Source organism: Eulemur rufifrons, chromosome 15 (genome assembly GCF_041146395.1).
Source record: "Eulemur rufifrons isolate Redbay chromosome 15, OSU_ERuf_1, whole genome shotgun sequence".
Classification (NCBI taxonomy): domain Eukaryota; kingdom Metazoa; phylum Chordata; class Mammalia; order Primates; family Lemuridae; genus Eulemur; species Eulemur rufifrons.
Window position 1 is genome coordinate 52,291,740 of NC_090997.1, and position 20,708 is coordinate 52,312,447.

Genomic DNA, 20,708 nt, shown 5'->3' on the forward strand with positions numbered 1-20,708 from the left:
TAGAGAAGCCTGATTAATATATCTTCTTTATACTCCTACAATCTGACTTCTATGGCAACAATGACAGGAAAAAAAATCCCATCTTAAAATTCACAATCTCTTTGCTATAATAGCCAATGGTCCTACATTTATTTCATTCTCCTTGACTTTGTAGAGATATTGTTAAATATTTCTTCTTCTATACTTTCTTGCTTCTCCAATTACTTTTATCCTTTTCAATGGCCTTTTTGCTCTCTTTCCATCCCATGAATCATCATATTTTCCTAAGACAATGACATTTTGTAAGTATAGGTTTTTACTACCATTTTTGATGATGAGATTAGAGGAATTCTCAATCTTTAATTACAATAACATAATATCACTGATGGAATTAACGCTATGCCTTTGTAATTTCCCTATATAACAAATAGTAAATACTGATTTGTTTGGTAATACTCATTTTCAGTTGTTTCATATTTTCCTAGATAAGCTGGGAAAAGTACTTCAAATTCTACTAGTTTATTCTCCTAGTAGACAAGAGGAAAATGCTTCAAATTTTATTTTTTAAAAAGCTTATCTTGGAGGAACTTTACAGGATCACATTTGATATATCAGTGAAGCCATTGATACACATTACAGATGTTTAAATATTTTATTACCCTTCATATTTAAAAATGAGTCTGCAAATTGTGTCACAAATCATGTACATAGTACAGCTGAAGACACCATCAGTCCTTTTCACATCATCTACATATCAAAATTCAACTTAACTTTGTAGACACAACCATAGCTGTTAGGACATTTTGCAGAGAATGGAAGCTCTATTTCCCAAGTCTACACAAAGCTTATTCTTCAAAGGAATCTCCCATTTATTATTAAATAGACACTTGGGTTTTTTATTAATACCATTATTCTAGTCTCACACTATATTGCTTAAAGTTCCTCTACTATCTCAGATATTGGCTGACACGGGAATATCTCCCTCCCCCCAGATGCTTATTGGTCATTCAAAATAACTGAAAATGCAGTTGGAGTATGTGGTTGCTGGTGGCGATACTTAATTTAAGTCACATGATCTCAGAGTCTGAACAAATGTGCATCCTTATCAAAGGTCTAGACCAGAGCTGTACAATAAGATTTTTTGCAAAGATGAAAATATTTTTCAATACTATCCCATATGATAGCCACAAGCCACATGTGACTCTTGAGCACTTGAAATGTAGCTAGTGCAGCTGATGGACTAAATTTTCAATTTTATTTCATCTTAATTAATTTAAACTTAGCTTCATATGGCTAGTGACTACCATATTGAACAGAACAAGTCTATTCTCTAGAAAATATAACCATGAATTATTCTTACAATTTCTTTGTTTAGGAATAAATGTAAATGTTAATCACATTAGCATAGTGCTATCTTACCAAAGTATAATGCTCCACTAAGACATTTACACTGACTTATTCATATAACAAATATTCATAAAATATAGCAGGTACTATGTACCAGTTGTCACACTAAATGCTGAGGAGCTTTTAGAAACTCCTTTAGGAGCTCAGAGATTATTGACAGATGCAATAAATAACTAAATAAATTATAATTTTACTTGCTACTAGGGTCATCTGAATAAAAAATTGTGGGAATACAGCATACACAATAACTGTAGGAGTTAAAAAGGTGTATTGAATACTTCTATTCATTTCATGGGACACCATGAAAGAATAAGTTGCAAAATAATAATGAGGGAAAGGGAAGTAAGGAAGTGGACAGGCATTACAGAAAAGACACGGAGTCCTGAAAGCACTTAATGTGTCTAGGATACAGCAAACTATTCCACATGTGGTGGGCAGCAGCAGAGGACTTTCCAGGAAAGTAGGCTACAGGCTGACTGTGAGAGTCTTAAATGGTAAGCAAGAAATTTGGCTAAGTGGTCACAGAGTACCCCATACTTCCCTTATTGTTTTTGTAGTTTCCAGAAGAAAATTTGAACAAATTGTCTTTTTTTAAAAAAACCTAAATTTATTAATATTTGTTAAAATTATCCTTTTTATGATAATTAAAAAATAAACTGCCAGTGATCTTATACAACCAAAAAAATTTAAAAAAAAGAATTTTTACACTTTATTGTAAGTACTTTTATTTTTAATTCTGCTTCATTAGATTGATAAATTGCTATGCAAGACTATGTCTGCCTTATTCATGTACTCCATGGCATCTAATAGAGAATCAATAAATATTTGTTTTACAAATGAATGCTTCTGTTTGTTCTGAAGTTTGATACCCTTTGGAACACTACCTATCATCTTTCAAGTTAGCTCTAACCTTCTGGTGTTCCACCTCTTGGTCTGGTGTGAGCTTTCAGGTTGTCCTTTGGTGGCAGTCTTAGTAACAGGTTTTATGACTGAGTTCTCTGCATTTTAAATAAAACTGAGAACTTTAATAGGCAAACACATTTGTAGCATTGGATTTGAGTTACCTAGGATAATATTAATATAATTAGATGGGAAAGGAAATTAAATAACCCCCCTTTACCAACACTATCAATATGGCATATGATTATGAGGAATATTTTTTCAAAAAAGAGTGAAGTATAAAAGTAAAAGGGAAAGAAAAAGGTACTCCAGAGTAAATATCTGATTCTTCCCTGATCTCAACGCAGGGAAGAATCCGTGTTCCTCTTGCTTTCCCCACGTCATTTGTAGCCATATACACTTATTACCTTGTGTTTATATTTCATTATTTCATGGAGCTAATCTTCCCCGTAAGAGAAATAGGAAAGGCTCTCGAACACATGAAAGCAATTCCACAGCCTTTATAATGCCCGAATTTATTCATTTTGTAAAAAAGCGGGGGGGGGCGAGGGGGAAGTAATTACCTTCAGTAGTGTCCCCCACATGTCTCCCAAAAAGAACATCGTTCTGGGCCCATGTAAAAATTAACAAGATTCCCTATGGAAAAGGGACTACTCAAAGTTAATAATTGTTAGAGAAGAAAGGACGCTAGTTGCAGGCACAGGTGTATCTTGTCTCCGGCCCCGCCCCCGCCCCCAAAATAATTGACTAGAAAGTGGTTAATTTGATTATTACGCCTCGGAAACATTAGGGAATAATGCAAACAAAGGTCTGAAATAAGACTTTATTAACTCGGCACTCCCCGTCCTTCATCCTGCCCGCCCGCAGCCCCTCAAGAACCCCAGAGCCGCCCTCTCAGGAACCCCCACCCGGCTAGCCTCGCCGAGGACCAGCCCGCTGCACGAGTGGGCGGGGCTGCGGCACTTCCGGCCCGCCCCCGCCGCCTCGGGGCGCGCGCGTTTGGTATCTGTGTCGGGGGCGGAGTCTCTTGTCCCTCTGCGCTGCCCGTTCAGCCTCTCCTCTCGTCTCGCCGCCTTTGGGCTGACGTGTCTGCAGTTCCTCCGCGTCTCTGCGAATCGGGCCGTGATGGCGGACGCCTGGGAAGAGATTAGGCGGTTGGCTGCCGATTTCCAGCGGGCTCAGTTCGCCGAGGCCACGCAGAGGTGCCCAACCCGACCCTCCCTTTGTGGAGCCCAAATTAGGCCTTGGGCTGAGACGCTGGGATTCGGGACTTTAGATCCCTGGCCCTGGACTCCGGACCTTCTCGGTCCCTGTCACCGTTCCCACATCCTCCCTCTGCCCCGAACCTGGATCGCAATTCCGAGTCCAGGTCTTGGCGGGGAAGCCCGCAATCTGCGACACCCCAAAGCCCCCATCCCCGCCCCAGCTTTGTGCTGGCGCTCCCCACCCGAACCATGGTCATGCTGGTGACTCCCTCCAGGGTGTCTTAATTGATTGTATTGAGTGTTCCTGTGATCCTTCCTCACCCACCTGCCACGAAATCACTGTGGCATCTTGTCTGTTATACACTTTCTGACCTAGAATGAGCTTGAAAGGAGAAACTAACCCCGAAATACAGTACTTTGCAAATAGTATGTTGACCCTTTAAAATTTTTTGTCTTTTTATCTACCATAACAGAACCCCGTCTGTGATTTTTAGGCCTTCAGGTCACTGACATTTTTCACAAACCCACTAACCTTAGGGGGTTGTGTCTGGAGGATCCTAACTCGGCTTTTTAATATTACAGAACATATATATAATACTAATAGAAGCCTTTTTATCCGTTAACTATTTCTTACCTGCGATGTTTCATTCCTTTTGGGCCCGAAGACAGCAGTCCCTTGAGCTGTATTTTGTAGCACTGATAGCAAACTAGGGCATAGTAAGTGCGTGGGTAACTAACAGCAGCTGTTCTGATTTTACTAGGTCAGATCCCCTGCCTGCCTCCAGACTAAGTGTATGAGTGAGGCAATTATGCACTTAATTTAAAAGAAAATTCTGATTAATCTGGAAATTGAAGTAAAAGTAAAGCAGGTTTTTTTTTGTACCCAAATAATATGTCCTTAATTTTCTATTCGAATTGGAAGATTAGAAGCAGGCCTAGAAGAGACACCAAACTTGAAATTTGCAATAGAGTAATATATATATCAATTAAGTAAATGATTTAAGTGTATGCAAACCTGCTTACTCAAGATTTTTTAACTTAATAAATATTGTTATACTAATGAAAGATAAAGATTTCATAATGTAAAAGTTAGTAACTCTTTACACAAACTTTTTAAAAGTGTGTTTTCATAAGCTGTGTCAATTTTCTTGAGCACCAGTGTGTCAAGTACAGTTTTAAAACTTAACTCTTCTTCCTTCCCTCAGGTTGTCAGAGCGGAACTGCATTGAGATTGTGAATAAATTGATTGCTCAGAAACAGCTAGAAGTAGTTCACACACTTGATGGAAAGGAATATATTACTCCAGCCCAAATTAGTAAAGAAATGAGAGATGAACTACATGTCCGAGGTGGTAGGTGATGCTTTAGTATTTTTCTCTTGGATTTTTGGAAGGAGAAAAAAAAAAAAACAACACCTTAAAACCATAACTAATAAATTATTTGGAGGTTATAAGACATACTTTTAAATTGTTAATTTGATAATCAGCATTAACATTTTTACTAGGCTCATGCAAACATGGTCATATAATTAAATGAACTCAAATATTATCACTTTATAAAATAGCATTTTTATCACTTTGAGTTATGTGTGCTATATGTGAATTAATTGATTGTTTTCACAGTTTATTAATTTATTGCATGACTCAGTGAAGGGCACTCCACTGCCTGTAATCAGGTGGCAATTGTGGAGAGGGAAGAGAGATTTTAAAGGATTATAGATTTTTTGAAAATCAAGGTCGTGTAACCATGCTTTTTTAAAAGTACTTTTAAATATTTGCAAATTAGGTAATTCAATTCAATATGGTGTTACACCTATCATATTGTATGAAATACCATTACAAACAACCAAAAAAAGTTGTTTTCCTTTGCCTTTTTAAAATTTGAACAAATTGAACAAATTTGAACACTTACTCAAATACAAGCAACTATGAAAGCAACTCTTAATTAGATGTTATCAGAATATAACTTTGGTGTTTGTCTTATTTTTTTATCTTCTTGCATAGTACTAATAAAATATGAGCTATAATTTGAAATACATAACAGATTTTCTTTTGCTGATAGGTAGAAACTTACCTTTCAATTTCAAATAATTGAAAAAAGTTCATCTTAATTTTGTTGTCAATATTTGTGGTCACAATGGATAAATTCTGAGTTGTGAAGGGAAATGAATACCCTCCATAGATCTAGCCAACTTATGTGTCAGTTGATGCTCATGATTAGCCTGATGTGAGGATTGGGTGTGGGGGGAGACTTTGGAAATAAATTATTGCCGATGGCTTCAGCCATGAAGATTTACTCAGTTAATGGTTTGTATATGAAGACCTTAATTATTGTGGCTCTATATTCTTTGTAGAAGGACTTTGTCCAAAACTTAAATCTGTTAGAATTTACAGTTTTGTGTTTTTGTGCACATACAGGTTATTTAAAATAAATGAATATCTTTTCTTTAAAGGTCGAGTAAACATTGTTGATCTGCAACAGGTAAATTTTAAATTTACAAAATTTTTGTTATGATTTCTCAATTTTTTGATACTGTAAATTTGTTCAGTGCCTTAAAAGGTATACACTAATACTGGTATCATATTTTATATGATGTTTGTCAAGAAATAGTTATATCCTCACTGATACATTGAATCCATTTAATAAGCTCTGATATATTAAAATGATTTAATAAGTTCTTTCTCAGTTGACTTGCCTATTCTTTATTCCTTTCTAAATAAACACAGTTATCATTTTATATAATTGTGGGGTTTTTATAATTCAGGGAGAAAAATCATTAGGGTTTCATGTTTACATGATTTTAGTATGTGGAACAGAGAAATATAAAAAAGAGTAAAAGATATTTTCAAACAAATATAAGTGCACATGTCATTGCCAAGGTACACTGTATATAAGAAGCTGGCAAGTTTTTTGTGAAATGGTGTTCCTTATATGAATATGTAACTTATTGCTTAATATAAAGTTTCCTAGCAAGTGAAAGTGTTATTCTTCAGAACTGAAAGTAAATAAGCAATAAGCCTCTAATTTTTTATTTGACCAAGGCTTTTTACAATAGTTCTAATCAATTCAAAATTTAAGAATAAGTAATTTCTTAAATAATATAATCTTAAATGTATAATTTCAAGCTTAAGAAACAATACGAATCTATTGCTAATTGAATTTGTATGTATTTTCCAGGTAATTAATGTGGACCTGACTCATATTGAAAATAGAATTGGTGACATTGTTAAATCAGAAAAGCATGTTCAGCTAGTGTTGGGACAACTGATAGATGAGTAAGTACAATATTTAGGAGCACTTTGTTGTTGTTTTTTTAATAGTATTTAAATTTAAGCTAATATGTCCACTTAGGCATTTCATTTAGAAATTGTTTTCTATTTTTTTGTTTATTTTTTTTAATTTTTAGAGCTCTTACAGTGCTTATTTTCATTATAAGGATTATTCTACTTAAAAAGGAAGTGCTTAATTGTGAGGAATACTTAGAAAAAATATAAACTGTGATTTTTTTTCTCTGTTATCTTAAAGCAATACAAAACATTTATAATCTTTCCTATATGTTCTTAATTCTGAAAGCACATTTGTTCCAAAAATTTTAATGGAAAATTACTACAGCATTTCCACTGTTTAAAAAAAAAAATCCCAATATTTATCATTTGATTAACCTTACACTTAACTACATTGGTGGGGAAAAAATAATTTTTAGCATATGAGTAATGGTGTTTACTTACACATACCCTATTTATTTTTGGGGCCTACCTTATTTCAACAGAAATTAAACATAAAAGAGAAAAAAATTATTCCTAATTTTTTTTTTATTCTTTTCTTTTTTTCACTATTAGGAACTATTTGGATCGATTAGCAGAAGAGGTAAACGATAAATTGCAAGAAAGCGGTCAGGTAACCATATCAGAACTGTGTAAAACCTATGATCTTCCTGGAAACTTTCTGACACAGGTATTTTTTCTTAATAGTATCATTTGTCTTTTTAACAAGGAATTTTAAAAGGAGGGAAAAAAACTAGACTTTTTAATCATCAATTAATTTATTGCAAGTGTCTGACCTGATATATGTTATAGCAGTGTATTTTGGGGGTACTTCCTGTATACTGATGGTTCTGAGGAGACTGTTCAAAAATGACTATCTTCCTGAGCTGAGAGACATTCTAAAACCAATTAATAGACTAAGCTCTAGGGCTGTCTTGATGCAACAGCAAGTATACCATAAGTGCATTAATTTATTTAATGCTTTTTATTTTAGTTGTATAGAAACTAACCAGGATATCTACAGTTCTGATTGCTCAGTTATATTTTAAGAAATAACTGATAAAGATTAAAATTTAGAAGGAATACTGCTAGCTTCTTGTGGGTAAAGGTCAGGGATGCTGTTAAATATCCTCAATGCACAGGACATCCCCCTCAACAAAGAATTTTCTTGCCCAAAATGTTAGCAGTGCAAACATCTTTTGATGGAATCTTTTTTCCCTCCTTTAAACTAAAATATGATGGGGAGAAGAGCCAAGGGATCTCACATATTCTTTTAGCTTTAGATACTTATGTCAGTACTCAAGATATCTTGATTTACTGTATAATAACAATGCTGCCTGAAAATGGAGGCTATTTTCTTGTTTGGTTTTTTTTTTTTTTAAGTAGTTTTGACATTTTAGAATCATAGAGATCCATTTGGTACATTGGGAAGGGCATAAGTTTTAGAGTTAAACAGACCTGGATCTAAATCCTGTCTATACAACTTCTTATTTATTTGACATTAGGAAAATTATTTTATCTCTTCTGTGCTTCAAGTTGCATATCTGTAAAATGTATGTCTTTTCCATAGACTTCAATGAGGTATATCTGGTGAAATGTCTGACACAATGGAGGCACTCAAAAAATGATAGTTTTGTTTTTTATTTACTGAACCAAAGGAAAAACCAAATCTCTTTTTAGGTATACATCACTTTAAGAAAATACAGCTTACAAAACTTACCAAACCATAATTGTAGGAGATTCACTTATAACATGAGCAGATTAATTTACCCATATTAAGAGAATGAACCTCCCTAATTGTATTTAAAATACCATTTACAGTATAGATTTGTTTTATGTAGCTGAAATTTCAGGAGCCAATTTTATATGAACAAATACATGCTAATCACAGGTGAAAAATATATTTTTAAAAATACTTTTTAAAAATATCAGGCTCAGATCCAAATGATTTTTTATAAAACTATGTTTCTGAATATATTGTGGAAACATACACAGTTTCTTAATATTTTTCAGTTCTAGTTTTTCTGAATATCACAGGCTTTATTCTAAAAGTTCTTTAAGTTGTTTGAAAAACATATTTCTAGATCATAAAAGTATCAGCTGAGCTGGCTTAAGTAGATTTAACTTATCTTGGGATGTAAAATATGTCCAGATTTATTTCAGATGTGCCTGTCCCCAAGAATATTATAGCTATGGGGAAATACTCTCGGGTTTGAAAGCAGGTTGCCAAGAAACCAGATCATCTGCCTTTCTAGATCATCTGGACAGAGATAACTTATTAATATATGCATCAGAGAAGATAAAATTTCAGGTCTTAGGTTTCACTAGGTTGCAGAATCTTGAAAAAACATTTGTTCCTCTCCGTTAGTCTTAGATGCTCCAGATAAGGTCTTCTTTACTGTCTAGGAGATGGACACGTTTGAAGCTCTGACTCAGGGGGGTGGAGGGGCAAGGGCAATATATGTAACCTAAACTTTTGTGCCCCTACAATATGCTGAAATAAAAATAAATAAGTAAATAAATAAAGATCCATGTATATGTCTTGGTTATCCATGTGTTAGAAGCTGCCTGTATCTACAATATTAGTTAATCATTTTTATTTTACATTAGAAGTAGCTTTTATTAACAAGGGCTAATATGATAGCTAAGCCTTGTAACATATAAACAATTTGACTCATTTCTTGGCTGTTATGAGATAATGAAGTTTTCTAGGTACTGAATCTTCACTTTAAGTTTATATATCTTGTTGAAATTTTTGAATCACATAATTGATACCTCAGCATACAGCATGACTTCAATATGACTATGCAAATATATATGTATTATTTTATCCTTTCAAATTAATAAAAATTTACCCCCAGGCACTAACTCAGAGACTTGGTAGAATTATCAGTGGACATATTGATCTTGATAACAGAGGAGTAATTTTTACTGAAGCTTTTGTGGCTCGACATAAAGCACGCATCCGTGGACTGTTCAGTGCTATTACCCGGTAAGCATGTTTTAAAGTATATATGTTTATAAATGTGTTTAATCGTGATTTGCATTTTTTTCCTAGCAGCTGAATTATTTAAACAAAATCTCATTTAGGGCTCCAGTGTATTAAACAGATAAAAGGGGAGTTTCTGTGAAATAGGAGTGGGGATTTCAGAGTCCTAGAATGCAGCCTCTCTCTCTCCAACCCACATCTCCTTCCTCTCCCTGTCTTAACCACCTTCGTAACCCAGTGTACAGTTCTGCAGAATGCACTTTAAACACTGCTGCCCAGATCAGTTTATTGAAGTCACCCTGTAACCATAGAAAGAAGATTCAGTTTAAAGTCAGAAGAATGTGGGTCATGGCTTTATCACATAGTAAGCATGTGACCTTGAGCAAATAAGTCAGTCACCTAACTTCTTTGGGCCTCAGAGGGGCTAGATGATTTTATGATGAATACCAGTGTTACTTTCAAAATCACTAACTTTTCAAAATAAGAATTTCTGAAATGTTTTAGTCTGTGTGACTCCAGTATAGAATTTAGAAAAACCTACATTCTCAATTATCTGCTCTCCCCTGTGTCATCAACTTTATCTCAGTGGCTTTGTGTCCCACCAACTTTTAAATATGTCCAGATTGTTCCCATTTTAAAACAAACCTCTGAGCCCCATATTCCACTCCATCTACTATCCCGTTTGTTCTTTTTTTTAAAGTGAACTTTCTCAAGAGTTGATATCTATATTTACTGTCTCAATTTTCTTACCTCTGTCACCGCTTAACTTACCTATCCAGCTTCGACTACATATATATAGCACTAATGTCTCAATATCATTAAATATAATGGATACTGTCTATCCTTATTTGACTCAACTTTGTAGCAGCATTTGACTCCAGTTATGTCTTCCTTCTTAAAATATTCTCTGTTTTAAAAAAAATAATACTTTACTGACTTCTTTTTATGCCTTTTAACTATACCTTCTAAGTCACCTTTTCTGGCTCTTTCTCCTTTCCCTAGCCTTTAAAGTTTTGTTTCAGGCTCAGTGTTACCTATACAGCACTATAGCATCCCTACTGAAATGTTTTCCAAGTGCTTCAAATTCAACATATTTAAAATAACTGGTACTTAGGACATTAGGAAATTACTATTATTTTTGTTGGATGTTAAAATGATATTAGGGCTATTTAGGAGAATGTCCTTATACTGAAGATATACATAGACACGTGTATATACCCCTCTATATATCTATATTTCTGTATCTTTAGCTATATATATCAAAAACCATGAGTTTATACTGATAGCTCCAATTCTAGTCCAATACCATAAGTTTCGTTTTGTTCCAGTTTCCTCCTTTTTCATATTTGTAACTCCCTTCTCTAACCATGAGAAACTCAACTCCCATTATCCTTAATGTATTTACATATTTGATTAAGTAAATGTGACTGGTTTCCCATTGCTGCTCTAGCTCCTTTTCCCATATGGATACTCTCCTTACCCCATATGGGCTCTGACAGCCTGTGACAGGTCACCATCCTAACACAAGATACTGATGGTGGTTTCTGGGGAGAGGAACGGTGTAGCTGAGTGATAGGAATGGAGGAGGATTCAGTTTTGTAACTGTTTTGTACCCTTTGCATTTATTACTTTGCAAAAAAGTAAAAACTAAAAATATATTTTTCTACTAACAAATATTTACGTTTTTCTTTGACTAATTATTGTGATGATTGTAATTTTCATCAAGATTAACAACATTTTTCTCATTCATAGTAGCCCTGAGTTTCTCAATTTGGAGATACTATCAAACCATGAGAGGAAAACAAGTTCTGAGTCTCAGAAGATGTTGCTAACTATGTGGCTTCTAGACAGTTCCATTTAATGTACCATAGCTTCATATTTGCTTCTTAAAAATAAGAAACTACCCCACTTTTCTGAACTAATTTCAAATAAATCACCTGCATCTCTGGTTTTAAAAGTTTATATTTATTATTGTAGATAGCCAAAAAGAAGAACAAAAGCAATTAGTGAGAAGAACTACCTTGTATTCCAAATTGAAATAAAAATCCAGCTAAAGTTTCGTCATACCAAAAAGAGCTAGAAATTTTGTACAACTCAATTCAACATTTGTTAAGCACCCACAATAAGTTATGTACCCAAAAATTTTAAGATAAAATCCTTCAAAGAGCCCTCTATATTTTTGTAAGGTTGTGTTCAGGTAGAAAGGAATGGAAAATACAAAGAATAAAAAATGAGAAGATTGTAATAATTATTAGGTAAACAGGGGAAAACAAAATTCACAGAGAACTTGGACCTTGTTGGTTTAGAAGTTTGCTATGGTTTAGATGTGGTTTGTACCCACTAAAACTCATAATGAAATTTGATCCTTATTGTGGCAGTATGGGAAGTCAGGCCTAGTGGAAGGTATTTGAGTCATAGGGGCAGATCCCTCAATAATAGATTAATGCCCTCTTACCAGAGTGAGTTCTCACTCTAATGGGAATGAATTCCTCAGAGAGAGAGAGAGAGAGCGCGCGTGTGCGCGTGAAAGCAGATTATTATAGAGTCTGGTTTCCTTGGTTTCTTCCCCTTGCTTCCTGTCTTGCCATGTGATCTCTTTGCACATGCCCACTCCCTTTCTGCTTTCTACCATGATTTGAAGCAGCATGAGACCCTCACCAGATGTAGCTGCCCAATCTTGAACTTTCCAGCCACCAGAATCATGAGCTAAATAAACCTTTTTTCTTTAAAAATTTCTCAGCCTTGGGTATTCTGGTATAGCAGCACTAAAAGGGCTAAGGCAGGGTTCTAGATAATTTAGCCGACAATTTTGGGTAAAACAATTTAACAAAAAACAAATTGATCTACATAAGAATTTGATAAAACTAATAATTTAGTCAAAAATCCCCAAACACAAGGGTTTTAAATACTCAGCTCAACTTTAGACAACTGTTTCTGCTTTCCTAAGCTTGTTGTAGAAAGAATTTATATCATCCTAAATAATCAACAATAGAGGATTAAAAAGTTGAAATTACTTGATAGTCTTTTAATTATATGCATAGACTAACCTTAACTAGAGAGAACAGGCATACTGGCCTAAAATGAAGAGGAAAAAAATTTTGATCAGAATAAAAAGTCTATATCCTTTTTATCCTTTATTTAAAAAAAAAATTAGTTATTATAAAGGAAATATACTCATAGGAATCTACCCAAAAGAAATGGAAACATACGTTCACACAAAGACAAGAACATGAATGTTCACAGGAGCATTATTCATAATAGCCCCAAATTGGAAACAGTTCAAATGTCAGCTGATGAATGTATAAACAAATTGTTGTATATCTATACAATAGAATGCTGTTTAGCAATAAGAAGAAATAAACTCCTGATGCATGCTTCATCATGGATGAACCTCAAAAACATGCTAAGTGAAAGAAGACAGAAACGAGATCACATGTTGATTCTGTGTATTAAATGTCAAGGAAGGGAAATTTATAGGGGCAGAAAACAGATTGTTGGTCTAGGAGTTGCAGTAGGAATTAACTACAAATAGCTATCAAGGAACTTTGTGGGCGGTGGAAATGTTCTGAACTATATCGTAGTGATGAGTGTACAACTCTATAAATTCATTAAAATCATTGAATTGTACTCTTACGGTTGGGTAGATTTTATGTTACATAATTTATACCTTTTAAAAGCTGCCTAATAAAAAAAATGCATAGTCATTATAGAAAATAACTGGTAAGCAAAAAAAAGGGGGGCATTTTAAATGGATCCCTCCCAGTCACCCTAATCTAGGAGTATATCATTCTAAATTATTTTCAATGCACATAGAATCTCATTTTTCTTCAAAAATGGAGTCATATTACATTCACTTGAATATTCCCAACTTAAGGAAAGAGCCTCCCAGATAGAAATAACAGAATGAAGGAAAACAAATATACAGTAAAGGACAAGGCAAATAGTCAAGTATCAAAGAAATCTGAGGTGAAATTTGGTGGAATGGAAACATAAATTGATCAGGGATGGGAAGACAGATTGATTTTCCTGGTATTTCAGTAGCCTAATTCTGATTAAGGATCTAAGATTTGTATAATTTGGGGCATCATTTTTTTCTTTTAATTAACTGGTGTTTTTTATAAACTCTATACTAGTCATTTTATTAATTCATAAGTCTGTGTAACTCTATAATGAGTCAAAAGTTTTCTCTTTTTTTGTTTTAACTTTCTATAAAGGCCTACAGCAGTGAATTCTTTGATTTCAAAATATGGATTTCAGGAGCAGCTTCTTTATTGTAAGTTTGATTTAAACTATGTTCACTTAATTAGCTGCTGAATAGATTGTTAATGTAAAATTTATTAATTTTAATGTTTTTTCCTCTTTTAATATTAAAACTTAATGTAACTAAAATATTTCCTGGTTTGAAAAAGTTTCTATATGTCAGTTTTCATATACATATCTGTCTGTTATACCCAACAAACATTTACTATTGGTTAGCCCTAGAGGAGTAGAATGGGGAAAAAAAGTATGTATGTACAATGAAAACATACACACACACACATATATATATATACATATATACTGTTATACAATACATACAGAGAGAGATTTAAAATTGTAGGATTAAGAATAATTTTTACTTTGTTGCTTATGGTTTTTTGCTGCATTTTCTGATATGAAAGCAAATAGTATTTCACTAACAAAATTTTTACAAAGAGTTTATAGCTATAAAAATATATTCTTAGCATTCAAACATAACGTTATCTCCAAAATAACCTTGGTTCATTGTCTATTTTCTTTGTGTATTTCTGAAGCTCTTATGAGGTTTTGAGGGGTTTTTTTTATGCTCTCCTAGAATAATTTTTTGAAAACAATGACTTAATCTTTCAACTCAACATGTTCTGTGCAAATGTAAAAACTAAAATGAAGAATGGACAAGAAATTCAAATATAGAACCAAAAATTTTCATTCACTACATTTTAAAAAAAAAACAAACTTTAAATTCAAAATTTTTGTTTAAGACAGATTTAAAATTAAACTATGAGTTTTTTGGAATCTGCATAACCGGGGGTGGGTGTGATTTCATTATAATGTAAAGTTCTTTAATAATTGATAACTTCATAACTTTGGCTGGAATTTAGGATGGATTTGTGTAATACAGTCATTCCCAATTGAGAATCATGTGTTGTAGTCTATTGAGAAGTCTGGACTTTTCTGTTGTATTTTAATTTACTCAGCATTGAAATTCTGAAATTCATACACAAATTAATTTTTATTTCTGCTAAAGACTAATTTTCATTAATCTTTCTTTGTGCCAGGCATCTTTTGAATGTGTTTGCTTCTTAAAACAACAAAAATTGTTTAAATTTTATGATTTAAATAAAAAGCATAAATTTGGTATTAATGGCAGCACTATCCACTTTTTAAACTGGCATCAGTCTGATGATGGTGGTGATGGTGGTGGTGGTGGTGATAGTCATGATATTAATATTGAATTAATATTTATTGGGTGCTTATTGTATGCCAATTACTTTTCTTTTTTTTTTTTTTTTCGTTAAAGCAGGAGGTCTTTATTTTAATCATAATGTGCTATGCATAGAATAAACCTGTAGGACTAAAATAATTATAGTTAACATTTATCAAGTACTTACAATGTGGCAGTCATGGTGCTTTACATACACATTCATTTACTCTTCACTGTGAAGTAGATGCTATTATCATCCCCATTTTTACAGATAAAGAAACTGAAGACTAAAGAGGTTAAATATCTTGTCAGTTCTGGGATACTAAACTCAGCAATCTCACTTAAGAGCCAGCACACTTCCACTGTATTAGCTTCTACTTATCTCTGGGAAGCCCACAGCATTTTTATGAAAATGCTTCTTTACATAGTAGGTGTGCACATGAATGAATGCCTGAACAATGAATAAAGCTTAATGTTGTCATCAGAAATGTAGAAATAATTTTTTTGTTGTTGTTTTGTTTTTCAGCTCATTATGGGGGTACAAAAGTTCAGGTTATATATATTGCCCATGCCTCCCCATCCCCCTGAGTCTGAGCTTCAATTGTGTCCATTCCCTAGACAGTGCACATCGCACTCATCATGTAGGTATGCACCCATCCCCTCCCCCCACCCCATCCCCCCCAGTCAGAACTTCAAGCGTGTCCATTCCCCAGGCAGTGCGCATCGCACTCATCAAGTAGGTATACGTCCATCCCTTCCATGCAGCCCCGACCTCTGTCCAATACCCAATTGGTGTTATTCTCAAATGTGCACTCAGGGAAACCAGTTTGCTGGTGAGTACATGTGGTACTTATTTTTCCATTCTTGGAATACTTCACTTAATATAATGGGCTCCAACTCTATCCAGGAGAACCTTAGAGATGTCGTATCTTCGTTATTTCTTATAGCTGAGTAATATTCCATGGTATACATATACCCAGTTTACTAATCCAATCATGTATTGATGGGCATTTGAGTTGTTTCCACATCTTTGCAATTGTGAATTGTGCTGCTATAAACATTCGGGTACATGTGTCTTTGTTATAGAATGACCTTTTTTCCTTTGGGTATATGCCCAATAATGAGATTACTGGATCAAATGGTAGGTCTACTTGAATCTGTTTACGATATCTCCATAATGCTTTCCACAGGGGTTGCACTAGTTTGCAGTCCCACCAGCAGTGTATGAGTGTTCCTGTTTCTCCACATCCATGCCAACATGTGTTGTTTTGGGATTTTTTGATACAAGCGATTCTCACTGGGGTTAAGTGATATCTCATTGTGGTTTTGATTTGCATTTCCCTGATGATTAGGGATATTGAGCATTTTTTCATATGTTTGTTAGCCATTCTTATATCTTCTTTTGAGAAATTTCTATTCATGTCATTTGCCCACTTTTTGATAGGGTTGTTTGATTTTTTCTTGCTGATTTTCCTGAGTTCTAAAGAGATTCTTGTTATCAGTCCTTTATCTGATGTGTAGTATGCGAAAATTTTTTCCCATTCTGTAGGTTGTCTGTTTACTCTCGTGACTGTTTCTTTGGCTGTGCAGAAGCTTTTTAATTTGATCAGGTCCCATTTATTTATTTTTGTTGTTGCTGTGATTGCCTTAGGGGTCTTCTTCATAAATTCTTTGCCTAGGCCAATGTCTGTAAGAGTCTTTCCTACATTTTCTTCTAGAATTCTAATAGTTTCTGACCTAAGGTTTAAGTCTGTTATCCACCGTGATTTGATTTTTGTGAGAGGTGAAAGCTGTGGGTCCTGTTTCAGTCTTCTACATGTGGCTAACCAATTTTCCCAGCACCATTTATTGAATAGGGATTCTTGTCCCCAGTGTATGTTCTTTCCTGCTTTGTCAAAAATTAGGTGTCTATATAAGGATGGTTTTATATTTGGATTTTCTGTTGTGTTCCACTGGTCTGTGTCCCTGCACTTGTGCCAATACCAGGCAGTTTTAAGAACCACAGCCTTGTAGTATAGTTTGAAGTCTGGCAAATTAATACCTCCCATTTTGTTTTTGTTGCCTAAAATTGCTTTTGCTAAATGGGGTCTTCTCTGGTTCCATACAAAGCGTAAAATTATTTTTTCTATATCTGTGACAAATGAGGTTGGTAATTTAATAGGGATTGCATTGAATCTGTAGATAACTTTGGGCAGTGTAGACATTTTAACAATGTTGATTCTACCGATCCATGAGCATAGTATGGTTTTCCACCTATTTACATGTTCTGCGATTTCCTTCCTCAGTGTTTCATAGTTCTCCCTATAGAGGTCCTTTACCACCTTAGTTAAATATCTTCCTAGGTATTTTATTTTCTTTGTTGCTATTTTGTTTTTTTTTTTTTGTTTTTTTTTGTTTGTTTGTTTTTGGAAATAAATCAGGCATTTATTGATTCCAGGGAAAGCAAACAGGAAAAATGTATACGTACAACATTATAATCCTCAGGTGTGAATAGTATTTGCACAGTCATAATAATGTAATCACAGAACGTTGATTTAACCAAAAAAGCACAAAATAGTGGGAAATCTATGGTTCTGGGACATTTTGACATACAATGCAAGAGACTCCACCCTGTGCAGCAGAGCTGTTCTCAAGGTGGGGGGCCTTGTCTTCCCCACTGTGCCACAGGCTTGGAGCTGAGCAAGTGGCTTTCTGTGGTCACTGAAGGGTTTTCTCAGTTCATTTGTGGTCAGTCGAGGGTAGTTTACTGTCTTTTTTTTTTTTTTTTACATTGCACTTAGTCAATCATTTCTCTTTATTTTTTTTTTTTTAATTTCATCTTATTATGGGGGATACAGAATTTCAGGTTAGATACGTTGCCCATGTACCACCTGTCCCCCCAAGTCAAAGCTCCAGGCATGTCCGTTCTCCAGACAGTGGGCGTTGCACCCATCATGTAGGTATATATCCCTCCCCTCCCCACCCCCCCATCCCCGAGTCAGCACCTTCAAGCCGGACCATTCCCCAAACAGTGGGCAATGCACTCATTATGTAGGCATACACCCATCCCCTCCCCCTACCCCCCACCTCAGTCTGATATCCGATTGGTATCGTTCCCAGATGTGTATTTAGGTGATGATCAGGGAAACCAATTTTCTGGTGAGTACATGTGATGCTTGTTTTTCCGTTCTTGGGATACTTCACTTAATATAATGGTTCCAACTCTCTCCAGGAGAACCTTAGAGATGTCGTATCTTCGTTATTTCTTATAGCTGAGTAATATTCCATGGTATACATATACCACAGTTTACTAATCCAATCATGTATTGATGGGCATTTGGGTTGTTTCCACATCTTTGAGATTGTGAATTGTGCTGCTATAAACATTCGGGTACATGTGTCTTTGTTATAGAATGACCTTTTTTCCTTTGGGTATATGCCCAATAATGGGATTGCTGGATCAAATGGTAGGTCTACTTGAATCTGTTTAAGATATCTCCATAATGCTTTCCACAGGGGTTGCACTAGTTTGCAGTCCCACCAGCAGTGTATGAGTGTTCCTGTCTCTCCACATCCACGCCAACATGTGTTGTTTTGGGATTTTTTGATACAGGCCATTCTCACTGGGGTTAAGTGATATCTCATTGTGGTTTTGATTTGCATTTCCCTGATGATTAGAGATATTGAGCATTTTTTCATATGTTTGTTAGCCATTCTTATATCTTCTTTTGAGAAATTTCTATTCATGTCATTTGCCCACTTTTTGATAGGGTTGTTTGATTTTTTCTTGCTGATTTTCCTGAGTTCTAAAGAGATTCTTGTTATCAGTCCTTTATCTGATGTGTAGTATGCGAAAATTTTTTCCCATTCTGTAGGTTGTCTGTTTACTCTCGTGACTGTTTCTTTGGCTGTGCAGAAGCTTTTTAATTTGATCAGGTCCCATTTATTTATTTTTGTTGTTGCTGTGATTGCCTTAGGGGTCTTCTTCATAAATTCTTTGCCTAGGCCAATGTCTGTAAGAGTCTTTCCTACATTTTCTTCTAGAATTCTAATAGTTTCTGACCTAAGGTTTAAGTCTGTTATCCACCGTGATTTGATTTTTGTGAGAGGTGAAAGCTGTGGGTCCTGTTTCAGTCTTCTACATGTGGCTAACCAATTTTCCCAGCACCATTTATTGAATAGGGATTTCTTGTCCCCAGTGTATGTTCTTTCCTGCTTTGTCAAAAATTAGGTGTCTATATAAGGATGGTTTTATATTTGGATTTTCTGTTGTGTTCCACTGGTCTGTGTCCCTGCACTTGTGCCAATACCAGGCAGTTTTAAGAACCACAGCCTTGTAGTATAGTTTGAAGTCTGGCAAATTAATACCTCCCATTTTGTTTTTGTTGCCTAAAATTGCTTTTGCTAAATGGGGTCTTCTCTGGTTCCATACAAAGCGTAAAATTATTTTTTCTATATCTGTGACAAATGAGGTTGGTAATTTAATAGGGATTGCATTGAATCTGTAGAGCACTTTGGTCAGTATAGACATTTTAACAATGTTGATTCTTCCGATCCACGAGCATGGTATATTTTTCCATCTATTTGCAAGTTCTGCTATTTCTTTTCTCAGTGTTTCATAGTTTTCCTTATAGAGGTCCTTTACCTCTTTAGTTAGGTATATTCCTAGATATTTTATTTTCTTTGTTGTTATTTTGAAGGGTATTGAGTCTTTAATTTGGTTTTCCGATTGACTGTTATTGGCATATATAAATGCCTCTGATTTGTGTATATTAATTTTGTAGCCTGAGACTTTGCTATATTCGTTAATCAATTCCAGGAGTCTCATGGTTGAATCCTGGGGGTTTTCCAGATATAACATCATATCATCAGCAAAGAGTGAGAGTTTGATCTCTTCTTTTCCTATTTGGATTCCCTTGATTTTGCTCTCTTGCCTGATAGCTCTCGCAAGGACTTCCAATACTATGTTGAAAAGTAATGGGGACAGTGGGCAGCCCTGTCTGGTTCCAGTTCTAAGTGGGAATGCTTTTAGTTTTTCCCCATTCAGAATGATGTTGGCTGTGGGTTTGTCATATATGGCTTGTATCATTTTTAGGTAGGTTCCATCTATGCCTATTTTGTTAACCGTTCTTATCATAAAAGGGTGTTGAATTTTGTCAAATGCTTTTTCTGCATCTATTGAGAGGATCATAATGGTTTTTGTTTTTGCTTCTGTTTATGTGGTGAATTACATTTATAGATTTACATATGTTGAACCACCCCTGCATCTCTGGGATGAAGCCCACTTGGTCATGGTGGATTATTTTTTTCATAAGCACTTGGATTCGATTTGCTAGTATTTTATTGAGAATTTTTGCATCTATATTCATGAGAGAAATTGGTCTGTAGTTCTCTATTTTTGTTGCATCCTTTCCTGGTTTTGGTATCAATGTTATATTGGCTTGGTAGAACGTGTTGGGGAGAATTCCATCCTTCTCAATATTGGAGAATAGTTTATGTAGGATGGGCACCAGTTCTTCTTTGTATGTATGGTAAAATTCGGGT

The 20,708-nt window shown here is 34.8% G+C and overlaps 1 protein-coding gene across 1 annotated transcript in view; it reads left to right on the forward strand.

Moving 5' to 3' along the window:
- The first annotated feature begins 3,338 nt into the window (after positions 1-3,338).
- The window catches only part of UFL1 (UFM1 specific ligase 1), a 44,766-nt gene continuing 27,396 nt past the window's right edge, over positions 3,339-20,708 (forward strand). Inside the window, exons 1-7 of the mRNA XM_069489137.1 lie at positions 3,339-3,488; positions 4,697-4,842; positions 5,943-5,971; positions 6,668-6,765; positions 7,330-7,444; positions 9,615-9,745; positions 13,957-14,015. Of these exons, the coding sequence (XP_069345238.1) occupies positions 3,412-3,488; positions 4,697-4,842; positions 5,943-5,971; positions 6,668-6,765; positions 7,330-7,444; positions 9,615-9,745; positions 13,957-14,015 (655 nt within the window). The 5' untranslated portion in view covers positions 3,339-3,411. The remainder of the gene's footprint in view (positions 3,489-4,696; positions 4,843-5,942; positions 5,972-6,667; positions 6,766-7,329; positions 7,445-9,614; positions 9,746-13,956; positions 14,016-20,708) is intronic.